Raw genomic sequence first — 27,874 nt, forward strand, 5'->3', positions numbered from 1 at the left:
GAAGCTATAAAGCTTAGAAATGAGATCGGTTTATTTATTTTTTTTTCCACTATGATCATAGTTTGTGGAACCTAAATGACTAAATGTCTTGTCGATATGACTTTTTCCACTTTGTCCCAAGTGTATGGAAACACATGTAGGGAAAACACACCTATTGTTTTTTTATTCAGAGAGACTGTGTGACTATTTCCAAGATCAAAGCAGTTGCAGTGTAGGGACCGGGGAAAACAAAGTTAGTAAGGGACAATACGATAGTCCCTTTGAGACTGGAGCAGTGATTTCAACGAGTGAGTCATAACTATTGATTTGTTGTATTACTGGGCCACATGGGAATTTTGGTTAAGGATTGCTGTGCTATGCGGACAACGACAAATATTTGGCTTGAAGGACGCAAAAAGAGAGACAGAGCGAGAGGGGCCATGAGCTAGAAAATATACGGAGTAAGACGGGGTTTGGGGTTATCCGGGCCATTTGGAGATCAGGACAGGAATGTAAATTAAAACCCCAGAAACTAAAATACGGCTGTGTCTAATTTTTATTTGTGATATTAAAATCAATAATAGCATTAGACTATCATGGTTACAAGCAAAATTGTGGTACCAACTCCGGGCTGATACAATGCAGAGACATAATTACGGATAATACAAAATGAGAAAGAAACAGGAGGCACAATAGCACAAGTAGTTCAAAATTCATCACAATGGATTTTAAGTCTACTTCGTATCTGTACATTAACAATGCTCAAGTAACCGAGTTGTTTTCCAACCAGTTGTGCCTCTAAAAATGAAAGAAACAAAACAAAAACAAAAAAAAACGTGAGAAAGGAAGAAAAAAAAAAATCCAGCACAACACTGAAACATAAATAGAACAACTGTTAAGATATTGTATTTGAACAGGCATATATGTGAACTACAAATATAGACATTGCTAATAGGATCAAGTAACTGTTAGTTTCAGTAGGATACACTGCAGGTTTCTGCTTTAGAATCACCAAGAGATCTAGAACAGAGCACTTCGCAATGAAATACAGCCTTCCTACTGTGACAAAAAGAGATTTTACACTTGGGGGGGAGTACACACACAGTACTAGCTACTTAAAAAGATCCCATGCTAATTTATCTAGTAGAATACCATACAACATCAGAAGCATGACATCAAGGTAATGAATTGTGAAATTTTTTCTTCTTCTCCTTCAAATGGCTGACGATTCCTTCAATTGAAAATTGAACGTTGTATGGATTTCGAAACGAACCAAGTCTTTTTTTTTTCTGCGGGTTTTCGTTTGACCTTTTTGTAAACCCTACGCCGAAGGTCGATAATTAGCAAGAACGATCGAAATTTGGCAAAGTTTGGAAGGAGATGTAAATCATTGCAGTGTGATGTGTGAATGTGGTGCTCAGAAAAAAAGTACAGGGGTTCAGTTATTATCAGGTTGTGTGGTTGTCTTCTGAACGTGTTCAGGACACAGTCGAGAAAACTGGGGCCAACAGTCCAGGTGACCCTACTAGTGCTCCAATGTCCTCCTTAAAGTAAAAAAACAACAACAAACAAACAAACAAACAAACAAACAAACACACACAGACACAAGAAGAGCTACCACCGCTACATTTACACACCCTTCTCCCACCCGACCGCAGGTTCTGTCCATGCCCATCATAGTCATCCTTTAAAGAGGACGAGGCCTTGGCACGGGTGTTTACAGTGGCTCCAGCTGATGTCAAATTGTCCACTGTCCAGCACAGTTTCTTGCAAGGGGGGGGAGGGGGGGAAGAAAAAAAAAAAAAAAGTCCACGAGCCTGACAACAGATGCTAAGTCACAGCTCTCATACCACCGAGGGTGTTCAAGTATGTATTTTCAAAATTCAGCACCAATGGGCAGCGACACGGGACTCCTACCCAAAGTCCGTATTTTGTTTTGCACAAATTAAGAGCTTCCTTACGTCCAAAAGCATGGAGGGAAGCGATGCGGCTATAGAGAGAAGACTCTGCACGTCTCGACGGAGGCGGTCAGGGAAAACATGCTTTCAGCTTGTACACGTGGAACGTCAACTGCTTCACTAACATATGAGCGAAAACAATACAGTCTTCTTGCTTCCTGCCCTCTCATCCACCGAAACAGGATCTCGGATCCATCTATTTCAGACATGTCTACTTGTGTCGTTGTATTTGTATTTGGAAAACTGGGATTTCTGTTCGTTGGAGAGTAAACTGGTCAAGGCCATTTCCGTTGGTGCACGAATAACACTGTTCCGAGTAAAGTCACACATGGTAAATCAGAGGAACAGTACAACCAGAAGAATCGAGAGGCACAGTAATCTTGAACATCGGTGAGGGGACACAATGCTTACAAAGTCTGACATCGTCTTTCCAAGCTCCTCGGAGGGCCCTACGGAAGTCTTTAATCCACTACAAGTCTGCTAAACGTATTTCAGCAAGACCTTCTCATGTATCATTCTGGAATTATGGAGAACAAAAATCAAGTTTCTCTCTCTTTTTTTTTTTTTTTTTTTTTTCTTTTCAACTTCATATATCACTGTCAGCAAGCTGAGAAAAGAAATGAAAGTACAGGAAGTGTGATGGCAAGTAAAGATTACAGGACAAGAAAAAGGAAGAAAAAAAAAAAAGAAAGAAGGTAAAAACAGTTCAGACTTGTGCATTCATCTACAAAACAAGAAAGAAAGAAAAAGAAAAACGTGTGTATATTAACAATAACATTTTAAAACAAGTCTACATTATGACTGCAGCACTCTTTGAACGGTCTCTCAACGAGAATGTTCCACGAGTCATGATGTACAAGCTTAACATATTGAATTCTTCACTGAAGGAAGACTACATTCATCTTTACATGAAAACTGTCTGAGGCAAAGCAGCAACAGCTCTCATTCTACAGAAAGCTCAACACGATAAAAAGAAAACAAAATCTCGATTTTAATTCTTGGCATAAATGGGCTGGAGTCTTGATTTCCTTAGAAAACATCAATAAAAATCAAGTTCCTTTTGTTTGAATAAGGCACCTGATTTTGCAGGCATCATTTGAAAAACAAACAAAAATCCTTTTGTAATTTGAAGAAGTTGTTAAACCAAGTGCAACGAGGGTCTTTTTCATCTGGAAGTTTCTGCAATCACAAACAGCTGGAGTGCCACTGAATTACGTCTACATCGAAATCTATAATACATCCCCCTTTGTGCTCATCATTTAAGGTCAGTGACGTGATTGGTTAGTACAGTCATGGCCAAACGTAACGGCAGTGACGTAAACGTTGTGTTTTGCAGAAGTTTGCTGCTTCACTGTTTGTAGCATTTTTTTTTTTTCATGTTTCTATGGTATACTGGAAAACAATGATAAGCATTGAATAAGTTTTAAAGGCTTTTTTGGGGCAAAAACATTTATAGTATTTATAGTGTTGACCCTCGTTATTTATAAGTTCTGCAATTCAATCAGGAATACTGGATATCAGCTTCTGGGACAAATCCTGACCGATGGCGATCCATTCTTGCCTTATTACTGCTCGGAGTTTGAATACAATTTGTGGGCTTCTGCTCGTCCGATCGCCTTTTGAGGACTGACAGGTTCTCTACGGGATTAAGATCCGGGGGTGTCGTGTGGATACGGATCCAAAATTTCAAACGTAATGATCTCCGAGACGATTCATTATCGCTCTTGCCTTGAGACATGGTGCTCAGTCATGCTGGGAAAACGCACCGTCGAATTGCTCCTGGATCGTTGGGAGAACTTGCTCTTGGGAGGACGTTTTGATACCGTTCGTTATTCATGGTAGGGTTTTTGGGCAGAATTGGAAGAGAACCCAGTCCCTTGGATGAAAAGCAGCCACACACATGGATGGTCTCAGAATGCTTCACTGTTGGAACGAGACAGGACTCACGCTAGCGGTCAGCTTTTCTTCTCTGGAGGTCTCAAACAGATATAAGGGGGCTTCATCGGAGAAAATAACTTCGCCCCGGTCTTCTGCTGTCCAATCCTTGTACTTCCTGCTGTTTACCTTCGAGAGAAGTGCCTTCTTTGATGCCCTTCTTGACACCAGGCCGTTATCCAAAAGTCTTCGCCTCACTATGCGTGCAGATGCACTCACACCCACCTGCTGCCGGTAGTGATCAAGCTCTGCACTGGTGGTGACACGATTCCGTAGCCGACTCCACAGGAGGACACGGTCTTGGCGCTTGCTGGACATTCTGGGACGTCTTGAAGCCTTCTTCACTGCAGTTCTTCACCTCTCTCCTTGAAGTTCTTGATGATCTGGTAAATGTGGTGCAATATTCTTCAGGTGCAATATTCTTTGCAGCGATTTCCTTGCATGCGAGGCCATTGTGATGCAAAGTGATGATGGCTGCATGTCTTTCTTTGGAGGTAACCATTACTAACACACCACCACAACGATGGGAAGCGCTTCTTCCCTCCTTTTACAGCAGTCCTCTTATAATCCAATCAGAACGATAGAGTGATTTCACCTGACTAGTACTCGTTCACTAGTACACTTTCCTACGTGCTGATGATCAGTGAAATGATGTGAGCTAGTCGTTTTGTACCGGGCCAAATTAAAAAAAACAAAAAAAACAATGAAGTGTGTGTTGTTTTTTTTTTTTTTTTCTTCCTGATAAAGTTTTAAAGTTTCTGACAAACTTTTTGCAATTATTTAAAAAAAAAAAAAAAAATGCATCTGATCACTCTGCACGATAACCTACAAACAATGTGAATCAACGCCACACCAACTGAAGCAGCAAACCTGTGCGAAACACAACATTTATATCACGGCCAATACTTTTTAACCATGGCTGTAGATTCTCCGTAAAACAGGCTCATTGGATGGTCGATTACTCTGTACTGTATGAAGTGAGTTAAGTCAGCATGCGCAACGTTCATACTTTGTCATCATGCTCGAATAAATCAGATATTCATGAAACGATACAAAAAACAAACAAACAAACAAACAAACAAAAAAAACTTCAAAAGAACATTTACAAGCAAACGTAATCTTGAGGAATGCCATTCTGTAGTACTCTTGAAGCGATGGTGTTTAAGCAACTAATCTCACACACCTACTTCTGTGCAACAATGTTTTAGGCTTTTAATTAGTAACAAAATAAAAGCAAAAACGCTCGGTAAAAAGGTCATTACACCAGAAACAAACTGACAAAACAACATAACAGACAACCATCCAATAGGTTAAATACACTAGAATGGGCATGTTTATTTAGCAACAGTAAGACAGGCTGCCTCTCATAATAAATGTTTGTCAAATGCTCTAAACCATTTATCATCCTTTTAATAGTAAATTATGGCCACCAGAAGGAACAATTTTTAGACTTAACCTGAACATTATTAGATACAATTTCTTAGAAAAAAAAAACAACAAAACAAAACGAAACAAAACAAAAAAAGGAGCAAACATTTCTTTACTGGGAAAGTTGAGAACCGAAGCAACATCCCGTTTTACTACAAAGACATACAAAAATGCACCACTTAGAGCAATGTCTCTCACATGCTCAGGACATATATTTACAAAAGAAAACTAGGCATGCCAAAATTACAAATGAAACGGAAAACACGTGAATGCAAACAGCTCTCTCTCTCTTTTTTTTTTTTCTCAAAACGTGTACTGTAGCCATTTTGGAGAATTATGCAAGAAACGTTTCAGTAACTTTCAACTAGGATTCCAACTGGCCGTTCTTTGTACAAATACAGTGGCAAATACTTAAACAATAAAAAATATTTTAGTTAGGAGTGGGCTCACACACGCACACACACACACACACACACACACACACGTCAAACAGAACAAGGAATGATTACTGATCTTCTGTACAATTTTACAAAATGATTAAGCAGCTTCAACCCAAAACAAACATTCATTTAAATTTTTTTATATAGTGCAGACAACAAATAGAAGCACAATTTGGATTCAATAGCTAGCTTACTCGTTTTAAGATTGTAATCTGGCAATAATAAAGTTGAAATGGTAAATGAGATTCAGGATAATATGCAAAAACAAACAAAAAAAAAATACATCAAATAAACAAAAAACAATAAAATTGCTGGTTGGATCGTTATTTCTACCTTGAAAAGCAGTATCAGTTGGAGGAGTATGAAGCAAATACAATAAAGGAATACATGCAAAATAAAATCAAATAAAAAGTTATGTACTCTAACTACACAATTGGTATTTTAAATATATCCCAGCTTAAGATAAAGTATGTATAATAAAATAAAAAGTTTTGAAGATCAGAAATTCAAACTTCTTTTGATTAACCAGATTTGCAGCAGAGGCCCCATATTAACTCGAACTTAAACTATATGTAAAACTCACATGATGCGATAGCTCTTTTTCATGCTTCGATTTAAAAACCAAAAAACAACAGGAAAAAAAAAAAAAAAAAAAAAGAGAAAAGAATTAAATTACTGGCTTTGAATAACAACCATTTCCTTAACTGTTCGAATGCCACAGAGTCTCCGAGTTAAACACTTAAACTCGCAATGTCGCATCAAACGCAAGAACCTGAAATAAGAACACGAGAGTCGAAGACAAACACGGATACTTTCCTACTACAGCAGGCCACTGACTTATAAAACATGCACCTCCACCTTAAATCCCCATACTCGTTATCACTTGCCAAGTGTTTGGTTGTTTTTAGAAAAATTTTTTGGTGGTTTTTTGATTACAAATTGGTCGTAACTATCGAGCGCCAACGCCAGGCTACGAAGCTGTAGTTCAAGATGGCGCGACGAAGGCCCAGGAGAGCTTTTAGAGCCTTCTATCAAGAATGGATGGGTGTTCGGAAAGGCATACAGGATGTAGTCTGATTAATTCCCTATGGCAAACGAGATTTGCCTTACAGTACAATGATATAGGTTTTTTTTTTCAGTTTTTTGTCTGAGCCACTAATAAGGAGCTGACGCGTCCTCAAACACCTCAGAATTCCCCAGTTAAGTACTCATTACTTCTTTAAAAAAAAATAAAAAAAAAAAATTATTGATAACAATATTCACCTCTGGCAATGCCCAAAGAGAACATGTCAATACTGTACATCAACCTGAAGAACACCACAAAACAGAATTTGCACTTTTCCATAGGAAATGTCTACTAAAGGCAAATGGAGTTTGTGACACTTGACTTGTCACACGTGGGCCTGTCCTCTCGAGACTTCACTGTCAATCTGTCTTGGTTAAAGATGGTAAAAGTCAAGTACTCACTGCAGCATTCAAACAAGGCCGATTTAGCAGCAGATGGAAGGAAAAGAACGCGCTTTTTTTCTCCTTTTTTTTTTTTCTTCTTCTCTTCCTCTTCTCTTTTTTGTCTAGACAAAGTGCTTTAGTTATCTTACATGTAATATAGTATATTTGTATATACACAAGATAAATATAGAAGATATATCTCATTTCTAAGTATAAAGAGAACACTGCAAATTACAATAGCATCTAACATGAATGGTATGTACAAAATCTGCTACGCTGCCAAATGAAACAAACAAGAAAAAGAAAAAGAGAGAACAACTATGAGCTACGATGGTGTGGGAAACTTTTTTTTTCTTTTTTTTTTTAGCTTGAATATCATCGGGGATGTAGAGGAAAATATTCTCCCTTCTTTTATTCAATCAAAAATAAGAGCTCCACGAACACCCAAAGACAAACCATGACTATCAATCAAGTTTTTTTTTTTGTTATTGTTGTCGTTTTTCCTTTTTTTCCTTTCAGATAACATGCAGTTCTGCATTGGGAAGTGCAGTGGCTTTTCACACTGGATAAGTATGAAGGTGCAGCAGCTAGCCATCATGGTACAACTATAAAGCTCTCTCGCTCTCTCTCTCTTTCTCTCTCTCTCTCTCTCTCAGAATGCTTTCCTTCCTCAAAGTACAAGTAAGCACTCTTTTTTTTTTAGGCATGGACAAGGAAGAGCCTATGACTGGATCCGGGTCGGAAATATTTTGGAGTATGAGCTGCTGATGATAAATTCATCAAAGCCTTTTCTCCAACAAGGTTTATGATATGCTCATAGAACATTAAAACAGAAAACCTCAAGGTAACCATTACAAAAATACAGAGAATAAGTCTTATTTTTGTTGTTGTTGTTGTTTCTTATTTCCGGGTTATTCACTGAATATAAAGCTATAGAAATGTGTCATGCTTATTAACATACGCATTGAAAAGGTACCATTTTATCAATACAAGTACGTGTATGCATGAATTACGGACTACACGCACGACATACGCAAAATAATGTATTTGTTGTATGCTTATTCTCCTCCGTAAAATTGAAAGAATATTAATTGTAAAATATTAATATTAAAGTGAACATTTTGGTTCTCTGATAACGTCATACATATGCAATTACCAAAAAAAAAAAAAAAAAAAAAAACGCATCTTCAACTCTACAGTGTTAAAAGCATTAATGGACAAAATTGCAATGGTGGGAAACTGAACCGCTTGATCCTAGTACAAAGGTTTCCAAAGCAACGCTTCAACTTGAGAGCTGAAGAACAGCGCAAGAGCTCTAGGACGATGCGAATGAATGCTTCTTTCTGTAGATAATTGGACCCAAGCAAATTTCACAGTTCGTTGAAAATCCCTGACCCTACAACTTTGTTGTTTTTTTTCTTTTCCTACATTCAATACGGTGTCAGGATAGCTGTGCAAAACCTTACTGAAACTGGCTAGTTGCCAATTTACATTGCATGTCTTTGGTACAAAAACAAAACAATCTGAATATAGTGTGCAAATCTCTTTTTCGTATTTAATATATATATATATGAATAGTTGTCTTAAAAGAAACCCTCCCCCACCCCCCTCAAAACACACACACACACGCGCACAAGCACACACATCCATCCATTCTCCACTTAAATGAAGTACCAAAATAGAGAGAGGAAAGGAATATTTGTCAGAGCCATCTCTTATTTATACCTAACACAGACTCTGTGGCATAAATCAATATTTTGTCCTACGTTCACTCAGAGTATCTTTATGGAGCTGAAATACACGACAAACCCGCAGGTCTGACGCGCCCTGCAGCTCTTCTTCTCCTTGAAGCATGGTCCACTTGCTTTCAAGTGAGATTCGCTATCCCCTCAACATCTACAAGGCACAATGAATCTTACTTTTTAATAAAAAGTACAAATATGAACAAGACCGAGTCGGGGGATTCGACTTTTGAGCCCCTTCGATGCGACCTCGGAAAAAAAACGTCCGGGGTCACCTGACGCGAGGGCACTTTGATCAAAGTGGGTGGAGTCACCAGTAAAAAATAATAGTTCTTCTCAGTTAAGGAAGGTTTAAATGGACCATCTGCTCCAGTCAGTCAATAATCTCTCTCTAGTCACCCTGAGACCATCAAGACAAAAGGAACAGAACATTCAAGCCCAGTCCTATCCTAATTGTCATGCAGTAACCCCTGTCCTTAATTTATACGCCTACTGTCGATCTTTCGCTTGATTTCCAATAAAGATAGATGATTCAGATGTTTGTGTTTGCATTGGCTTTGTCAGAATTGGCATATAAGGGTGTAACTTGTTCAATCCTGCGAATGCCACAATACTAGAATAGGAAAGCAGAGGTTTAGATAAATGTTGTTGTTTTTTTTTCTTACATGACCAGGTGATACATGACAATTAGTTAATCTCTCTAAAATGTCGTCTTCTTTTTTTTTTTTCTATGCACGAGTCTTAATTACTGATCATAATGTTACTATATTCCCTAAAGAAAACATTTCTGCTTTCTGAATCCAGTAAAAGGGGCATCTGCTGGACATAAGGAAAAAATGGCTACAGCAGGAACCAGTTGCGTCTTCATGTCTAAATTGACGATACTTTCCGGGAGGTATCTCTTAAATTGGCTTCTGAATTTTGCAAAATGGCGGCTTGCAGATGGAGGTTTTTGGGTTTGTTTGGTTTTTTTTTTTAAACCAGCCACATGCACACGTGGTAAGGAAACTGAGACTACTGAGTGCAGAGATTTCTGTAGGTGCGTGGAAGGTGAACATATACATACGTATGCACAGAAAGACAGGTGTTCATATGCATGTATCCACATTAAGCATTTTGAGCATCTCCTGTTGACATGGGCATGCAGAGTGTTGGGCCGTTACAGTGTGAGACAGGAATGGCGTGGATGGCTTCGAGTGTGCTTCAGAATACTATCTGTATATGCCTCTACACTTTCAGTGTGGGCACACGCAGTCCCACTAGACCTCCAGTGGGGTCACCCTTGCCTGTATTCTCAAGGATCTGGTTCACAAAGTCTGAAGTCTGGCCAGCTACTGGTGGCTGCACTGCACAAGGGTAAAGAAAGAAAGAAAAAAAAAATGGAATAGAAAGCCAGCCATTATTCAGATCTTCTTTCAGATCTCCAATCTGAAAAGGCATATAGGTCATTATTTATTATAACACTACAGGCGCGATTAAAAAAATAAATAATAATAATCGAATATTGTGGAAAAGTTAATAACCCCCCCAATAATTTAATTCAAAAAGTGGAACTTTCATACATTCTGGATTCATTACACATAAAGTGAAATATTTCAAGCTTTATTTTGTTTTAATCTCGATGATTACGGCTTACAGCTCATGGAACTCAAAAATCCCGCATCTCAAAATATTCGAATAAAGAATTTACAATACAGGAATGTCGATCTTTTGAAAAGTATGTTAATTTATGCGCTGATACTCGGTCGTGGCTTTAAATCCTTTTGAAGGAATGACTGCGTCAGTGCGGCGTGGCGGCGATCAGCCTGTGGCACTGCTGAGGTGTTCTGGAAGCCCAGGTCGCTTTCATAGCAGACTTCGGCTCGTCTGCATTGTCGGGTCTGGTGTCTCTCATAGATTCTCTATGGGGTTCGGGTCAGGCGAGTCGGCTGGCCGATCAAGCACAGTAACACCACGGTCAGAAAACCAGTTACTAGTAGTTTTGGCGCTGTGGGCAGGTGCCGAGTCCTGCTGGAAAAGGAAATCAGCATCTCCATAAAGCTTGTCAGGAAATGGAAATCATGAAGTGCTCTAAAATCTCCCGGTAGACGCTGCATCGACTCTCGACTTGAGAAAACACACTGGACCGACACCAGCAGATGACATGGCACCTCAAATCACACCGGACTTCAAGCAACTTGGATTCTGTTCCTCTCCACTCTTCCTCCAGACTCTGGGACCTTGATTTCCAAATGAAATGCAAAATTTACTTTCATCTGAAAAGAGGACTTTGGACCACTGAGCAACGGTGTTTTTTTTAGTAAAAAGCTGTTTTGGTGTTAATTACCCGATTAGAGCTCTTCTCATGTCGACATTGCTGTATTTTAACTTCTTTATTCTAATATTTTTGAGATACTGGATTTTTTCCAGTATCTCGCCTCTGTGAGCTGTAAACCGTAATCACCGAGATTAAAACAACAACAAAAAAAAGGCTTCAAATATTTCACTATTTCATATTGAAACTAGAATTTTTTAATTCAATTAAGGAGAAAAAAATAAAACTTTTCCACAATATTACATTTTTTTTTTTAGATGCACCTGTATGAGCAACGACTATAGTTCTGCACTAGCGGTCATAATGCTGTTATAAAAAAAATAAAATAAAAAAAAATGTAAAAAATTTAAAATCTACCAGCGAACCACTGCTGGATCTTTACGCAAGAACTTTAACTCTTAAATGTTCAGCTATATGGTTGGATTGTATTTGGCTTAATTTGTAATTTGCTATGAATAAAAGCATCTGCTGAATTAATCAAAGTAAATGTGCACCATACAACAGCTTTAAATGCTGAACATATAAAAACAGACCTCAAATAGTCTGCATCCAGTACTACTAAATATGCTGAGTAAACATGCACATCTCTGTGTGATGTGCAGAGGCTGTCTGTAAAATATAAATAAAATAAAATAAAATAGACCAATTCCACAGGAATCTGTCTGTCCATTAATAATAGAACTAAAATCTATTTTTATTCATTATTAAAATGTTAAAATCACAATTTTAATTTCTACACAGTATTCGTTTACTATAAAACTTTTAATAATGAATTCGAGTTCCAAAATAAACGTATCTGAGAGAATTTCTTACCTAGTGTCTCTTCTATGAGCTTATCGAGCTTCTCTGCCATGCTTGTCCCATTATTATTGGAGTTATCTTGAACTCGGTTCACAATCTCCTCTTTGATTGTATTAATCACGAACAGCAATCGATCTGCAGATGAAAAAGCATACATAATATCGTAAACACAAGTAATACTGGTGGCCTGGTTCCGGGTAAGACGCAACAACAAGATCAATCGTAAGCTGGAAGCTTCTTCTTCTTCTTTTTTTTTTTTTTTTATTTGCTCAAGGAAGTGAATCAAATTCCAGCACAGAAGTTAACAATCTCAAGCATTTATTTATTTATTTTCATCCGGCTAGTGTGACTTCTGAAGTGCCGTACCATATTCAGTGCCAAGACCCCACAGCTTGACCTTGTTGGCTTCATACTGCGCTTTTTTCTTTAGTCTGCAGGCCCTGGAGGAACAGAGTAATACAGAGGTGTATTTGAGAGATGATACAGTATGAAGATCTGAACATGACATTGTTTTGAGTAGCGGTATTCCACTATACCACTATACTGGTATGCCACTCGTGTCCCTTAAAATGCTGGACATTGCTGGCCGGTAGTTGGAATTTCTGTCTTTAGTTTAGTAGCTGCTACACAATATACATATAGAAGTACAGAACATGTACAAAACCAATCATCCGAGCACAATTAAATTTTTAAAAAAAAAAGAAAAAGGAAAAAAGAGATACTTGGGCAATTCTGACCAAAAATCTGAAAATAAAAAAAATTGAGATACTTGACCTAAAATCAAAAATGAGATACTTGGGCAAAAATATTTTTTTAAAAATGATACTTGGGCAAAAATCAAAAATGAGATACTTTGGCAATTCTGACCAAAAATCAAATGTATTCCAACTAAAAAAAAAAAAAAAAATTTGGAGGGAAAATGCGTGTTTAATATGATGATGTGATGTTGGGATGTACCAAAATAGAATGGCGACAACACCAGTGCTGTTCTTTTCAGAACTAAATAAACCCACAATGTTTCACAGTGAGGAAAAAAAAAACCCCAAAAAACCCCTGCCCTGTCGCTCACTCCTGTAGGTAGACGCCACATACCTTTGCTTCTCTTTTACATAAAATTAGACTCAACTTTCTTTTTTTGATTGCTTGCCAGCCCAAATTGTGTCGCTAGTGGTCACTCCGATTTTTGTTGCCAACGGAGACGAATTGAATATATATAAATATATATATATATATATATATATATATATATATATATATATTTATTTATTTTTTTTAAATCAAAAAGCAATCTTTTCAAGATACCAGAGGATTAGCATTAGCTAATGACTCAGCTTGAAATGTACCTGCTAGATAGTTAACTTAACTATAACCACACTTAACGTAGCTTATCTAAACGCTTATCTTAAACTTACTTAGATTTTTATTGCACGTATCTCTCCGCTCAGGAAGTCGTAACGAGGAAGAAGTTGCTTAGAACCCTCGTTATAAACCTTTCTGATGGGGTATTATATCCTTGGCTAGGTAAAGTGTCGCGTGCATCAGTTTCTCATATGGATTGCCTTTTTTTTAAAACGCGTTGCGGTGCCGTTTCCTGCGTGAAGTTGAGACGTGATGATATTTGACACATTTGAGCTGGCATACAACCGCAAATTGTGTCCAACTTCAGACCCGACACCTCTCTGAATGACTATTTCAGGATTACCCTATTCTAACTTTGTGCTTTGTCTAGATAGTGGACCACTCATGATTTAGAATTTGGTTCTTTTCCATGTTCATCGTAATAAATACTGATGCTGATATTGCATGCAAGAAGAACAGCTTACTGTATTATTGGAAGGTTACGCGTATTATTGTCAGTTACCTTGTTCAAACTCTAGCTACGCTATGGTAATTCGCTAACAATTTTCTGTAGTTATGTTCACTGTGCTCGAGATTTCCCACCTGAGAAATCTTACAAGTTTCTCACCAATGCTAGCTAGAAGGAAGTTATGGTTACTGCCACTGTGTTTAAAGCCTTCCGTATCTTCCTGCAAAGAAATATGCTAAATAGGAATGGAAATTTCACTGTCAAAGTAGGGTCAAACATTACTTGTGAAAAATTAAATAAATAAATAAAAGAAGTTCACACGAGCTGAGGTGTAGATGAGTGTAGACTTTAAAAGATATATTCCTCAAGTCAGACAGCACTGCCATCTTAAGTTAAGCTCAACTGCAAAAAGTCAAAACATTCCGACTTTAAGCACGTTATCCAAGTCACTGGTTAGATTTGTTTACAGCTCAGGCTACTGTTTAGTACACCGAACCTTATAACCTTAACTTGGCCTAAATTGGCATAATGTTCTTCATATTTGACGCTACGTGTGTCACTAGGCACGAGTAGTACATTTTTTTAAGTCTACGTTTATATAATGAAGTAACTTACAGTACCTAAATAGAAATTAATTATGAAAACATAAGCAGAGTTACAGCTAATTTGATCTGACAGGCCGGCATTTCTCCTTAGACTTGCGCTGGTTTACAATGTATTTGACCCGTTTCCATGTGGAGGTTGCTTTGACATATCACAGTTGCTAGCAACAGCGGCTAATAAGGCACGTACCGTTTTCTTATTCTGTATGCAATGACCTATATTCATGTCTCTCTCACTCCAGAGAAGATGAGGAACAAACTACAAGCAAATGTATTTTGTTAAACATCGCTAAAGATAACGCTTCAAACACACAGATTACGCAATCATTAAGAGTCTGAGTAAAAAAACAGTGTATGGAGTGGGAAAGAAAAATACCCCTTTCATCGCCAATTTATACCAAATCCATGGAAAATCATTGGTCCTGGGGAAGGTTTTGATTGCTTATACTCACATAAGAAAGAACATCATAGTCATAAGACGGTGAAACTTTGCGCTAGCACACCTTTGTCCAAACAACCTCCGGGTGAGGTTTGTTTGGAGCACAATTTGGCAAGTGACGAGAGAACATAGTCGGGGGGGTGGGGGGGGGGACGAAAAGCAGCTCCTGAAAACAGTGGTTTGTAGAGAATCTTACCTGGACGCCAACTTGTTTTTCTCCTTCCGAGAGCGAGGGCGAGCAGTCAGGGGCAGCTCACTAACAGGGGTCAGGTCACTAATCACCTTGTTAAGTTTGCGCAATTCGTTCCCGATCTGAAGCAGCTTCCGTGGGTTGGGGGTGAGATCCTCTACGTCTGTCCGCCGCGACTTCTTTAGTGTGTATTTTCCTGAGAAAGAAAAACAGAAGGTTATGTATGTAATAAGGGTGTAATGCAATGCCACTCTCTTTATCTGTATCAATTTAGTAGTGTATCTTTATTCGGATTTGAATGGGGGAAGTAGGCGTGGCCTAAGCCGGAAGGTTTGTTTAATCAAATGTGAACCCTACCTGTATGCCCCAAGAAAAACTAACAGGACTAATGTTAAATGAAGTCATTTTTCATTCACGAAATATAACAAATAGCAACTAACAATAATAGGTCCTCAGCTATGTGACTTGAGTTCATTGGACTTTCTATCTGTGACTGATTAAGCTAACCATCTATACACAAAGGTTAGCGACACTTCATTTAACCTAAATTATTGACCTTAATCTTTAAAGATTTCCTGTTTGCCACCAAGAGAGCTAATGTTACGCTAACCGCTGTGTGTAAGTAATAACATTAGGGTTCGTACAAATGAATTTGGCTTTTCAAAAGCACCTTGTACGAGCCCTGTTTGTCTCATCATCTCACCATGATGCAGGCCATTCTTTTGATACATGTTGCTGGGAAGGGTGTCTCGGTCCCACTCGGAAGGTTTTAGCATACGTTCTTGCTTAGACGGGGTGAGCTGCTCGCTGTATTCCCAGAAGTATCGGCGCTTACCCCTCTTTCTGGAAATTCCGGCTGTCAGACCTTTAACGTCCTCGACCATGTCGGCATCACATCCTGTTCGGAAGAGAGGAGAAAGTTCAGATCGACAAGAGACAAATAAAATAAAGATCGTAGGCACAAAAAGCAGAAACGGACAAAGAAAAAGGTTTACTGAAAAGATAAATAAATAAACCTGCCACCTCAGCTGCAGCCTTTCTTAACAATCCCGAGACGAGTAATGTTATCGCAACGTCTCGTCAGTAAGAGCTCATACTAGGTCTAAGCTTCAAATATGTTTGTAAGTAATTTGCCTGTTGTGTAGCGAGACCTATAATGAAAACCCACGTAAAACGTCTACGCTCGCTCGAATAAGTTCATCGACACGCCGGTTCGTACCTGGCTCTGAGAATGCGTCGCTGATGTCGTCGTCCTTGTCTCCCTCATAATCGTCATCTTCTTCCTCCTCTTCCTCTTCATTTTCCGAAAGCTCGTGCTCGCTGCCAAACCCTTCGTCGTGGTCTTCGTCGTCCAAGTCCACCCCCTCTGCCTCCTCCTCTTCCTCTTCCTCCTCACCGTCTTCCTCTTCCTCCTCCTCGTCCTCGTCTTCCTCCATGTCGGCGGGAGCTTTGCCCGCAAGCCTTGCCCTGGTCAGGAACAGCGAGTAGTTGTGCTCCTCCTCTTTCTTCTTCTCGGCGGCAGCGGTGGCGTCGGCTCCCAGGGCGCTCACGGTGAGCAAGGTTTCACCGCTGCCAGCCACGAGGAAGTTAAGTTTCGATGGCTTTCCACTCGACAACCCCACGTCTGGAGTGGAGCCACATGGAGACTCGCGTTTACAGAGTTCCACTCTTTTCTCGCAAACCATGGGAATCAGAGAAGATGGAGTGTCAATAGTGGTCGCTTGGGCATTGCTGATCAAAGAAGCACTCGACTCATGCTCTTTGATAAGAGGGGAGCTGACAGACACGCTGATCTGCTGAGCACAACTCTCTAGGAAGGTCTTGCGTGGTACGCTAATGCGAACCTTGGCTTTGCGTACGTAATCCGTGTTCTCTGGTTGTGGAGATCCAACCCTGCTAGGCCCTTGCATCTGGGCCTTTGCCATAGTCTCAGTGCTTGAGGGCACTGGCCACGTGGCCTTCTGAGAGCCTTCGGCGTAATCCGGAAGTGTACTGTGGTTGGAGGAGGTGCCTGTGACAGAAGCGTTGGTTCTGCCCATCGTCTTGCCTACCGCTGGTGGAGGAAAAACAGTCTGCTTTTGGCCTGCCACCGAATCTGGAAGGTATAAAGTGTCACACACAGGCTGCGAGTCCTCACTGTTGAGCTGGGCCAAGGTGGGTGTACGGCCTATGACTTCCTCATCCTGGTAAGGGCTGGAGAAATCGTCCAAGCCCAGGAAGTCAACCTCCTTAGTGCCCCAGATGTCACAGCTGGTGAGGCGAGTGTACTTGGTCAAGTCTTCCCAATACGTGTCCCACTGTTCAAAGTTGGAGCTGTAGGCCAGGTCATTGTCTATTAGTTCTGGAAGATTCTCCATGCTTTCAAAATCCTTGCAGTCCTCAACTCCGAACACGTCTCTTCCAGGGCTCTGGCGGCAAGTCATATCTCTGTCCTGTGACAGGGATACATTATCAACAAGAAATAACTCAACAAAACTTTCAAAGTGATTGGAAACTTCTGCAGTCAAAGATTTAAAATACATAAATAAAAATAAAAATCTCACCAGTTCATAAATGAAGTCTGGGTCCGAGCTGTTGGCTAACAGGTCAGTGCTAGTCAGTGCCTGGTCAGCGAAAGTGTAGTTTTGAAAAGCATCCCCAAAGGGAGGATCCATTCCACTGACACTAGGCTGCATGAAAGATAAAAACAGATACTGCTGAATTATCAATTCAAGGGTATAAATAAAGTTTTTTTAAAAGTTTGTTATTAGTCTGTAATAAATATTGAAAATAGATACAGTAGACATCATCTTGGGATCAACGTTTCAAACATAATGATAATGAGTCTTTATTGATCACATATACATTACAGCACAGTGAAATTCTTTTCTTTGCATACCCAAGCGTGTCAGGAAGTTGGGGTCGGAGTGCAGGGTCAGCCATGATGCAGCGCCCCTGGAGCAGAGAGGGTGAAGGGCCTTGCTCAAGGGCCCAACAGTGGCAGCCTGGCAGTGCTAGGGCTTGAACCCCCGACCTTCCGATCAGTAACCCATAGCCTGGCAGTGCTGGGACGTGACCCCCCGACCTTCCAATCAGTAACCCCAGTAACCCAGAGCCTTAATTGCCAAGCCACCACTGCCCCATTATTATTTATTGTGATCTGTTGGAAATCTTTAAACTTATAACATATCTGAATACACCTCACGCATTACATAATAAACCTTACCAGAGGCATTGCAGAGAACAGATGCCTGGGTCCTTGGTGGAAACTTTTCTGCCACCTCACGTTCCACGATTCCTTTGTTCTTATGTCACACTCTGGCAGAAAATCAACGTGACCACCAAGTTGTTCTGTAATAACAAGGCCTTAGCCACAAGTCCGGGTATGGCTGTGTTCTCCCCTGTGTTCTCTGCAGGTACGGAAGGGAAAAAAAATTATAATAATAAATAAACAGGTAAATGATACATGATCTGTACGTGTGATACACTTCAGCATGAGTGACACTTCTGTAGTATAAAATGTCACTCACAAACCGCAATTCGGTGCACAAACGGTAGCTACGGGCAGCTGTCACAAACGGCTGTTTGCTGAATTTAGAACAAGCACTAGCAGCATCGGCTGATAGACCTCTCTGTTCCTCGGTGCGGCACGACACAAACAGCAACAGGAGACAGGAAGAAATGGAATTTCTCCTTCGTGCAAGGTAATGCATGTCTAGCCGTGGTCGAAAAAGGTTACCGAGGCCCTCTGAAAAAGGCGATTCAGCTCCATGGGAGAAACGATAGCAGCCCTGAAGCCAGAGTCCGGAGGAAGGCGAGAGAGCGAGAGTGTCGAGCGCTGGGGCTATTTTTAAACAACCTCTGCAGCACACTTTCCCCACTGCCTACAGATAGTCATAAACAGAGGAACCCGAACAGCCTAACGCCCTTTGCATAACAAATCGAGCGAAATGTGCTTGCGAGCGCCACAGCTGTACTGCTCAGCTGCAAGACGGAGCGGAACAGCCTTCTTCGTGTGCTAGATGACATCATTTCCTCTCGAACGAACGAGCAGTAGAGCCTGCACACAAACCGTCGAAGAAGACTGAGAGGAAACGCAACAAAACGCCATTTTAGTGCCTAGTACTCGCATGCAAAACTTTCCACAACACGACGGCTGCATAGCACTGATACCGACTTCACGCTGCGGTCACAATCCCAACGCGATTAATAAAGTCACCTGTCGTGCTGACTCACGTATACGTACAGTCGCAGCGAGGAAGAGAAATCGCCCGAGACGTCTCTTGGATAGATAAGACAGACAGTAAAGCGTGCGGTACTTTCACCGCGTTATCGTAAAACGTCACACCGACGTCTTGTTAATTCGACGAATACGACACGGTCGTCTTTCTATACTAGGATTCTGATTAGAATTAATGCGCTGCGATTTATCCCGAAGCGAAAGGCTCGGAGGCAAGTTGATACCAGCCTTTGAAATGATTGTGCTGCGAAGAATGGGCCTGGCTGGAAAAAGAAATGCTGCACAAAGAGAAAGAGAGACCTTGGGATTCTTCCTAGAAGGGCTCAGGTTTGATACTTAGATCCGTACTGGTAAAAGTAGGACAGCGGCGATGCTGTGCATTTTTCTTTTCTAAAGCAAGCGAGCAGGTTAGGCTAGGCTTGTACTTTAGAATGATATTTCACTAGAAGCTCCTTTAACAGGGACAATCGACGTGAGCTAGCTAGTAAAGCGAGCCTGGCTTCTTCGAGAGCTATTTCCGCTAACGGAGCAAAAAAAAAAAAAAAAAAACAGAACCGTACCGGCCATATTGTATATGAAATCTAACTTACTCTATGTTAATTCCTTGTTTATAGAAACAACCTTCGGCACCGTGTGGGATTCCTGCGGTGAAACACAGTCGTGCTGATATTCAGTATAACCTCACTCTTGCTTAAAATCATCCCTACGCAATATTACACTGCCACGATAACCAGTAATGTTTACTACCGTTCTATTGTATTACCAGACCTGCCAGTCTTTACGCATTTCGAGTAGGAACTCTGCAATTGAAATGTACAGCGGTATAACAGGCGATCGGGAGCCGATCGGCATCGATCTGGAATGATTTACGCAGGTGCTTTGAACTCTGTGATATTAAATAGCACCTATTATGGTTTTTAAAACATGCCTAATTTTGTTTTAAGGGTTTCATACGATAGCTTTACGTGCAGTTTCTCATCATTTACATTGCAGGTCGGAGTTGATCTGCCGTGGTATCGTTTTTAAAAAAATGAATGACGCTTTACATCCTCGTCGATCAACGTCTTCTAGACATGAAGCCAACCCTTTCAGGACGCAACCTCGACTGTAGCGTTCGAGGGCGGGCCAAAGTAGACCAGAGGCGGGGGGGTTTTTGTTACAAACTTATGTAGGTAGAGTACAGGAAGTAAGTCTGGAGTTACTGACGACTCGTTTCCGCCGTTCAGAATCGGTCCCTTCTTTCAATAACTCCGTTTGTTCGTGTTTGTGAAACTTTGCAGACTTTTTACATTCACAAACAGCTCTCGAACACGCTGCATGAAAGGTAATATCTGAAAACGTAATACGTGCACTTTAGTATTACCTCGCACTGCCAGGAAGCCCCGCCCCCTCCCCCAGACATCTTGCGCCTGCTCTCGGCTGAACTTGCACGGTAGCCCTCTTTTTCTGTCGAGGTAAACGCAGACTGTTTGGAGTTCATATAATGTGACATAAAATCGATCAGTTTGTGTTTGATCTAGCTCGCATTAGACGAGTATAATATTAATTATTTTTTATAAAAGGCACGTCACTGGGTAAAAAACGGATCGGAAATGGTCGGAAAAGGCTTTTTGATTTCCGGCTGCGAAAGAAAACAGAATGAAGACTTTGATCTAAAAATATCGAATAAATAAACGCAGCATCAGATCCAACCTTTTACGAATAACTTCAATGGCGGTGCTAACTAGAAGGTGATTAAATAACCTTTTAGGCTCTTGGTTCCGGATGATTAAATAGTTTACGACAACGACGTACTAAAAACTGATCCCCGTTCACACGGATCCACGAAAAAACGAGTAAAAACGCTGTATTATGCATGTCCTACGCAGGCTTTCGACATGCGAGAGTTTCCCTTCGGCTCACGATAACCCCGGACGCCATAGATAAACGCTTTCTCAAACGAATGAAGAACCTTGAGAGGCACCGGACGGGTGAGTGGGATTGTAAATCGTTACGTTCAGGAGAATACGGTGAATAAGAGCCCAGGAATAAGCACAAGTCCTGATGTGGTGTTCTGCTGTTGTAGCTCATCTGTAGTCTCAACATCCATCCATCCATTTACCATACCGCTTATCCTACACAGGGTCACGGGAGAGTCTGGAGCCTATCTCAAGGAACTCTGGAAACAAGTCGGGGACGGAGATGCTTTACTGCTTGGCATGTTTGTAAAAAGTGCTTCGACAGACATCCCTCTCTCATCAACAAAAGCACTTCGTCCATAACTACGCTCACTGAATGGTTTTTGTTTTGTTTTTTTTTGCACCATTCCGTGTAAACCCTATAGACGGCTGTATGTAGAAAATCCCAGGAGATCTGCAATTTCTGAAATAATTAAACCAGCCCATCTGGAACCAACAAGCACGCCAAAGACAAGCTCACAGATGTGAAGCTCTCGACCTGAATCTGCGTGATTTATTTGTTTGGTTGTGGGTTGTGGGTTTTTTTGCACTGCGCTGCTGCTACATGATTGGCTGACTGGATGACTGCATGAATAAGCAGGTGTACAGATTTTCCTATAAAAGTGGCTGTGTGTAGAACAAAACAAAACAAAACAAAATCTGGAATAAAAAAAAAAATCAAACATGAATAACTTTTGACGGGTGTGACGCTCGGTGAAATGTCTGAAGCAAGAGGCTTTTCTTATTCCGCCGATAGCTTGTTGTGGTCTCAAGAGTCACGGTGCACCCTGTAGAGAACACTAACTGGCTGTTAGTTCTGTAGTTTACTGGGACGCCCGAGTACACCGGACCTTAAACATTTTAGGGAATCTTTCAGTTCCTGCTTGCTGTTGTCCAAAGCTATTGCTGTTTTTTCACAGCTAATAAACAAGTAGTAGTAGTAGTAATAGTATGTTTATTACATCTCATGTAACACAAGCGGTATTTCACAACAGTCTACTTATTATGAAGTCTATTGAAAGTATTGTCCGATATGAAGATGTATTGAATCGAGAGCCACGTATCGAATAACAATACACTGTACAATTATACAGAGTGTCCCAAAAGCACTTTTTTTTTTTTGGCAAAACGTCTTCCAAAATTGCTCAGAATTTGTTTATATTATATATTTTTTTCAGGATGCCTTTGACAAAAGAAAAACGTAATGGAATCATTCTCACGGCTGGATCGGGAAGCTGGCGCAAGGTTGAGATTTTAACGGGAAAGATGGCGAGTGCATCACACACACTCGCGTGACACTGCCGCTAAACTTATTAACAAATTTAAAAAGACTGGAAGCGTCATGGACCGACCGAGAAGAAGACGACATCCACGAACATCCACTGACGAGCGAAGGCATGGCCGGCGTGGTGCTGGCGCAGGTAGTCCTCTACGTATGGAGACTTTTGGGACAGATGTAAATACACATCTACTTTACTTTACATCACATTGCAGTATCCTAATTCTAATCCACATTTTTCTTTCCCACAGGTTTGATTGAAGAACTGGGTCTAAGCAATTGCTTTGACTCCAGTTCATAGCACTTGGACTCGACTGGTTTGTTGAAAAGGTTATGAAACGTCGATTTATGAAATTAAAGGCTTTTTCAAAACTATGGACTCAAATGAAATCTGGTAAATGTCTTAGCAATGCTGTCTACATAAAATCGGTCTCAACTACGTTCCGAGTTGTCCTTCAAAACACTTCCAGCTGGTAATCGACAAACTAAAGAGCCTATATAGCCCTTTTTTGTTTGTTTGTTTGTTTGTTTGTTTTTTAAACGTACAATGGTGATTCGATCATCTCCAAACATTAAAAGCAACTAGTTCTGCACTCCGTCTGGCTGGCATGTCTCTGCAGAAAGCACTCTGGAAGCAAGAACTGAAGAATCTTAAGAATGGGGATGTTGCGATAAAAATCAGCGCTGTTCTTCCCTGAACGTTCAGACTCGCTGCGTCTAATGCAGATTGATGTTATCAAAAAGTCGCAGATTATAGTAGTCTATGTCACTTTCGCCGTGCCGAGCAGGTCGGTTTCACTTGAACAGCTCGGGGTCCAGATGTGTCCGTCCTTCTGTCTATCGGATGCGCAGTAATGTCTGGTTTACACTGACAAGCTTGTCAGAACTTTTCCGAGAACAGCCCAAAACGCACTGTGGGAACAAAACAAAAAAAGTGTTCCCCCAGTGTTCTTTTTTTCAGGAACAGTAGAGGGACCGACGCTTCCCATCAAACAATTTATTGGGTGGTAAGGAACAAGGAGTAAATCTGTAAAACTGTAAAGTAACATTGTAAAGATGTGCAATGTAAACATGACACCAGTTACAACTACCAGTGCATTGTGGAGATTGGGCTAGTCGTGTTGGAAATCTCTGCTTGCTCAGGCAACCTGATCTCTACAGCCTGATCTGTCAAATCTCCCTTTTTTTTCTTTTACACAAAGAGCCTCATTTTATAAGCAAATAACTCCGTGTGAAACCCAGCGTGGCTCCTCTGCTGTTCCTCTAACAGCATGTAGCCGCCCACGCAATGTTTACAAGAGGAAATGTTGACCTACAAAACCTCAGACCCTGCCACATCTATTATCATCATCATCATCATCATCATCAATCTATCTATCTATCTATCGATCCATCTCTGCGAAACCAAACGAAGCCATGAAACACCCGCTTACAAGTGGAACCCTGTAGTAACTCTGGTTCCTGCTCCTTTAAATCAAGCCGAAGCTTCGCGTCTGACTGACCTACTCCACAACACGGGCCTCTATCGAAAACAAACCTCAACCAAACGTTTTAGCGCACTGCGCCAACGCCCACGCTTTCCAGCTCTCTCATTGGCTGCACGCGATGCTTTACCCCGCCTCCTGCGCACTGCTGAGCGGTTGGACTGAACGTCAATCACAGAACACCGTAAATATCCCTTCAGCTATAGTGTGGTTGAGAACGCCGAGCAACAAACAACACTCAAGGCCTTCCCCACGTTACGTAAATAACTGGATTACACACACACATATACATACATATATATATATAAATAATTTATTACCCCGTAGTTTATTATGAACACTCTACTCCCTAGTTGTTTACATACCAGTGGTGAATAAACAATTTTCCGTGACGCGGAAAAGAACAGTCGTGCAGATTTCTCGCAATAAAAAAAAAAAAAACAACGAAAAAAATAAATAAATAAAATCGAAATGTCAATGCAAATAAATCCATATCATGCAAAGTTATTTTTTCTAAATATCTATTATTATTGCATGGCAAATGGATACACAAGAGCAACTTTGGAAAGCGTCTGTCACTTGGCGTTGTGTTGTAGGGGGGCGTGTACCCAGACTAGCCTGCAATAGACTGCTCACCCTCAATATACAAGGGTTTATCCTTCTTATATATATCCAACAAAAACATGAGCAATCTTCCTATAATAAGCAAATAATTCCTACGATCCACAAGGATACATTCAATTGATACTGATAGTCATTTATTTGAGCTGATTTCATCAACTTCTACACATACTGCTTGGTTAATCGGGCTGTTTATATTAACCTATCTAGCATTTATCTTTAAATAAATAAATAAAACAAATAAAACAACGTTGATCGTGTTGCTTATTCATTTAGACCGAGCTTTGAACGGTTGTAGGACTTCCTGATCCCTGATGCAAATCTACATTTAAGCATTTTTCTTCCTTCGTGTGGATTTTTAATGTATTTTTTTTATATATATATATACACAACTTTATCCACAGATATAAAGACATGGGAAATCTGTATGCACAAAACGCCTAACCGTCCATCTGCCTCGTATTCAGCAACGTTAACCTTGAGAACACAGAGAGAGGAAAAAAAAATCTTCTAGAACAATTCAGCGATTATGATACATGATAGTGATGGCAAACCAGCCATGATCAGAGTTCTCCAGTAGCACTAACTGCAAAATATGTATGTATATGTCTATTTAGAGTAGTAACCTGGTGCATCAAGCACACTAAATATGTCAAATCATAAGAATACTGGAGTAGAGTGGAGTGTTTAGTGCGGAACTAAAACTTGCTGTGTTGCTTTGATAACTATGGCCTCCGTCCCTCCCACTCTCTGCTAGCTGCTAGCTCCTTATCACAACTTAGCTTCCGAGCTAGCAGCTGGAGACACTGTTTGTATTCATTTTTAACGAGTACTTCGACGGTGTCTGCGACTTTGACTGCTGATAAAAGCTATACTCACGTGTAACTAGGATCTACAGTTGTCAAAGAAAGGCTTCACGCTTCGGCAGGAGTCGTCTGGACGAGAACTTAAATGAAATTTCATCACAAATCCACGCTGTCTTCTTTCTCTCTGGTTTGTTTTGTTTATCTTCTTCCTGACGGGTTCCTGGAAAGCGCGTGACTCCCTGGCAACGTGACTACGCCTCGACCAATCAGAGCGCGCCTTCGGGATTGACTCAAAAACTAGACCTGGAGCCATTTAAAACCCCCTTTTATACAGCATTGTCATCGAATGAATTGAATAATCATCGAGTCTGATGGGTTTTTGTTTATGTTTGTTTTTTTAAATCAGCTGTTTGTATGTTTGTCGAACAGCACTAAAAGAAATGACTTTAGGAGTCTTTTCTAATACTTTCTGCTGGGTAATAGGGACTGTACATGGAGCAGTTGACCTACATGGAGTTTCTGACATTTAAATCATTGCATATAATAACAACTTCTGTCACAGAGCAAACTTGTATTTCGAATATCATATAAAAAAAAGTGGTGCAGACAAGTTATCAGATGTTTTGCAACATTGACGGTAGACTGTTAAGTTCACGGTGACGCTCATCAAGCTTCTAGAGTAGATCTTCTGGCCTACACGTATACACGTGATTCTTTCCTTAACATCATCAGGTCATGCGCAAACTCGAACATAAACGTACCCGAGATGTCCGAGTGCTTGAATCTTGAAAAAGTGCAAGATTCCAATAGTGGGCAGGGCGTCCACCCCGGTGGAAACTGGCAAGCACACCGCAATGTACTGAGTGCTTGTATCTGCCCATGGCCCTGGGCTGCATGCCAAGCCCTCTACTAAATAATAGCATCTATTACTCCCAAGAAGGAAACAAAACTTAAAAGCCACCATAATGTGGCTGTGCTCTAAAGCTTGAGAGCTCAAAATGACCAGGTAACCGATTAGGTCCGAGATATAAGGAACACTATTCCATACAGTATTCATATATGGCGCTTGTTGAACCATATTTTCTTACCTGTTCTTATTGAACTGATGCATAATTTGATCAACAGATCAAACGTTTCAAATAAACTGGAACGTACAAAGACTTATTCTGCTTTTACACTGAGCTTGTGGATTCTAATGAATGTTGCTGGTTTCTCTTCACACCTGCATTCAGGTACAAAGCAGTTATGATCCAGGTCCTTGCGCTCAGATAAGCCAACGTCAGGGCCAGTTGTTCCAGAGGTACCATATGGTGTCGTTGCTCAGTGTTGGTCCAAACAGTAGGTTCAGCTGAGCTAGGATGGCTATCAACCAGCTATAAAGAAAGAAAGAAAGAAAGAAAGAAAGAAAGAAAGAAACAAGAACATTGTTTTCAAAAGGAGCAATACACAATAAGGCTCTCCTTTAATGTTCTGCCAAACCCCACATTTTTGGGATTCTAGAGAAGTGAACGATCTTCTTTTTGTTATGGTTACCCGTTTCGGATGAAAGGACCAACCACACAATGTAGTCAGTGTTAGCCTTCACAAGACAAATAATCGCTACCATTAGCGGACTTGGGTTAAAAGGAAGAAGAAGAAGAACAAAAAAAAAAAAACGGACATTTAATCATTAAGTCATGCCAGGAATTACAAGAGGAAAAGAATGAACCAGAATTTCTGGCGCACTCATCTGGCAAACATTTGGCTATGATGTATACCTTAAACTCAATATCACCAAAATAGGTCAGAGACCATCTTTGAAACAGCGTTATCATAAATATAAATGCTCATCACTGAAGTGCTCTCTGTACTTGCAAAATAGGTTGGAAGTTAAGGGCCATTAGCTGAACGTCAAGAATCACACGTCATTTAGCCTGCTTCCATGTATTAACCTTCATTCTCAAAAATTATTGAGATTTATAGAGATCCATCATTCACAATCTGTTACTCTGTACACAACGAGGCGGTTTCCTAGACACGGTTCTGAACCGTGATCCTGGCACTGAACAGTCCCAGAACGACTGCGCTGCTATAAACTGTGTGGCTTGCAGCTGTATTCTTCTAATTAGAGGAACACAATGGTACAGTGACACAAAGAAATGGCCTCAATGGTTTATGAATGGGTTGCTATGAAAATACATTCCACAAACTATCTATAAAAGTGGATGAGGGCTGTGCTGTTTGTTTCTGCCGTTTCCTGGATTCGCTCGTGTAAGGCAGGGCGTTCTCTTCCTGCATGCGAGGCCTAACTCATCTACTTTGATGTGAAAATAATGTCAGCATATGGCAGAACAGACTGTACGACAACAGAGTACGAAACAGAATCATGGCATTACTTAATTACATTCGTAGATCTGTCAACTTAGAACAGCTGTTACGTCTTCACTGACGTGTCCATCTGCAGA

At 40.5% G+C, this 27,874-nt stretch overlaps 1 protein-coding gene and 1 long non-coding RNA gene across 6 annotated transcripts; one reads left to right on the forward strand and one right to left on the reverse strand.

The window, feature by feature from the left end:
• Nucleotides 1-517: 517 nt before the first annotated feature.
• Nucleotides 518-26,672, reverse strand: crebrf (creb3 regulatory factor). Of its 5 annotated transcripts, none has more exons than XM_053687909.1 (9): nucleotides 26,653-26,672; nucleotides 18,290-18,473; nucleotides 17,628-17,753; nucleotides 16,304-17,516; nucleotides 15,788-15,982; nucleotides 15,091-15,280; nucleotides 12,413-12,486; nucleotides 12,059-12,181; nucleotides 518-10,277 (listed from the first exon to the last, which is right to left on the reverse strand). In XM_053687909.1, the coding sequence occupies exons 2-9, from the start codon at nucleotides 18,296-18,298 to the stop codon at nucleotides 10,159-10,161; spliced, it is 2,049 nt and encodes a 682-aa protein (XP_053543884.1). In that variant the 5' UTR covers nucleotides 18,299-18,473; nucleotides 26,653-26,672; the 3' UTR covers nucleotides 518-10,158. The 5 variants fall into 5 exon arrangements, with proteins under 5 accessions (XP_053543884.1, XP_017348272.1, XP_017348273.1 ...); XM_017492783.3 differs by lacking the exon at nucleotides 26,653-26,672 and adding an exon at nucleotides 25,504-25,658; XM_017492784.3 differs by lacking the exon at nucleotides 26,653-26,672 and adding an exon at nucleotides 18,594-18,723.
• Nucleotides 18,671-22,894, forward strand: LOC124629178 (uncharacterized). The gene is made up of 3 exons (XR_006984087.2): nucleotides 18,671-18,767; nucleotides 22,419-22,661; nucleotides 22,771-22,894. It is a non-coding gene; the product is annotated as an uncharacterized LOC124629178 (long non-coding RNA).
• Nucleotides 26,673-27,874: the final 1,202 nt, after the last annotated feature.

The sequence above is a fragment of the Ictalurus punctatus genome, chromosome 18 (assembly GCF_001660625.3).
Source record: "Ictalurus punctatus breed USDA103 chromosome 18, Coco_2.0, whole genome shotgun sequence".
NCBI classification, from domain to species: domain Eukaryota; kingdom Metazoa; phylum Chordata; class Actinopteri; order Siluriformes; family Ictaluridae; genus Ictalurus; species Ictalurus punctatus.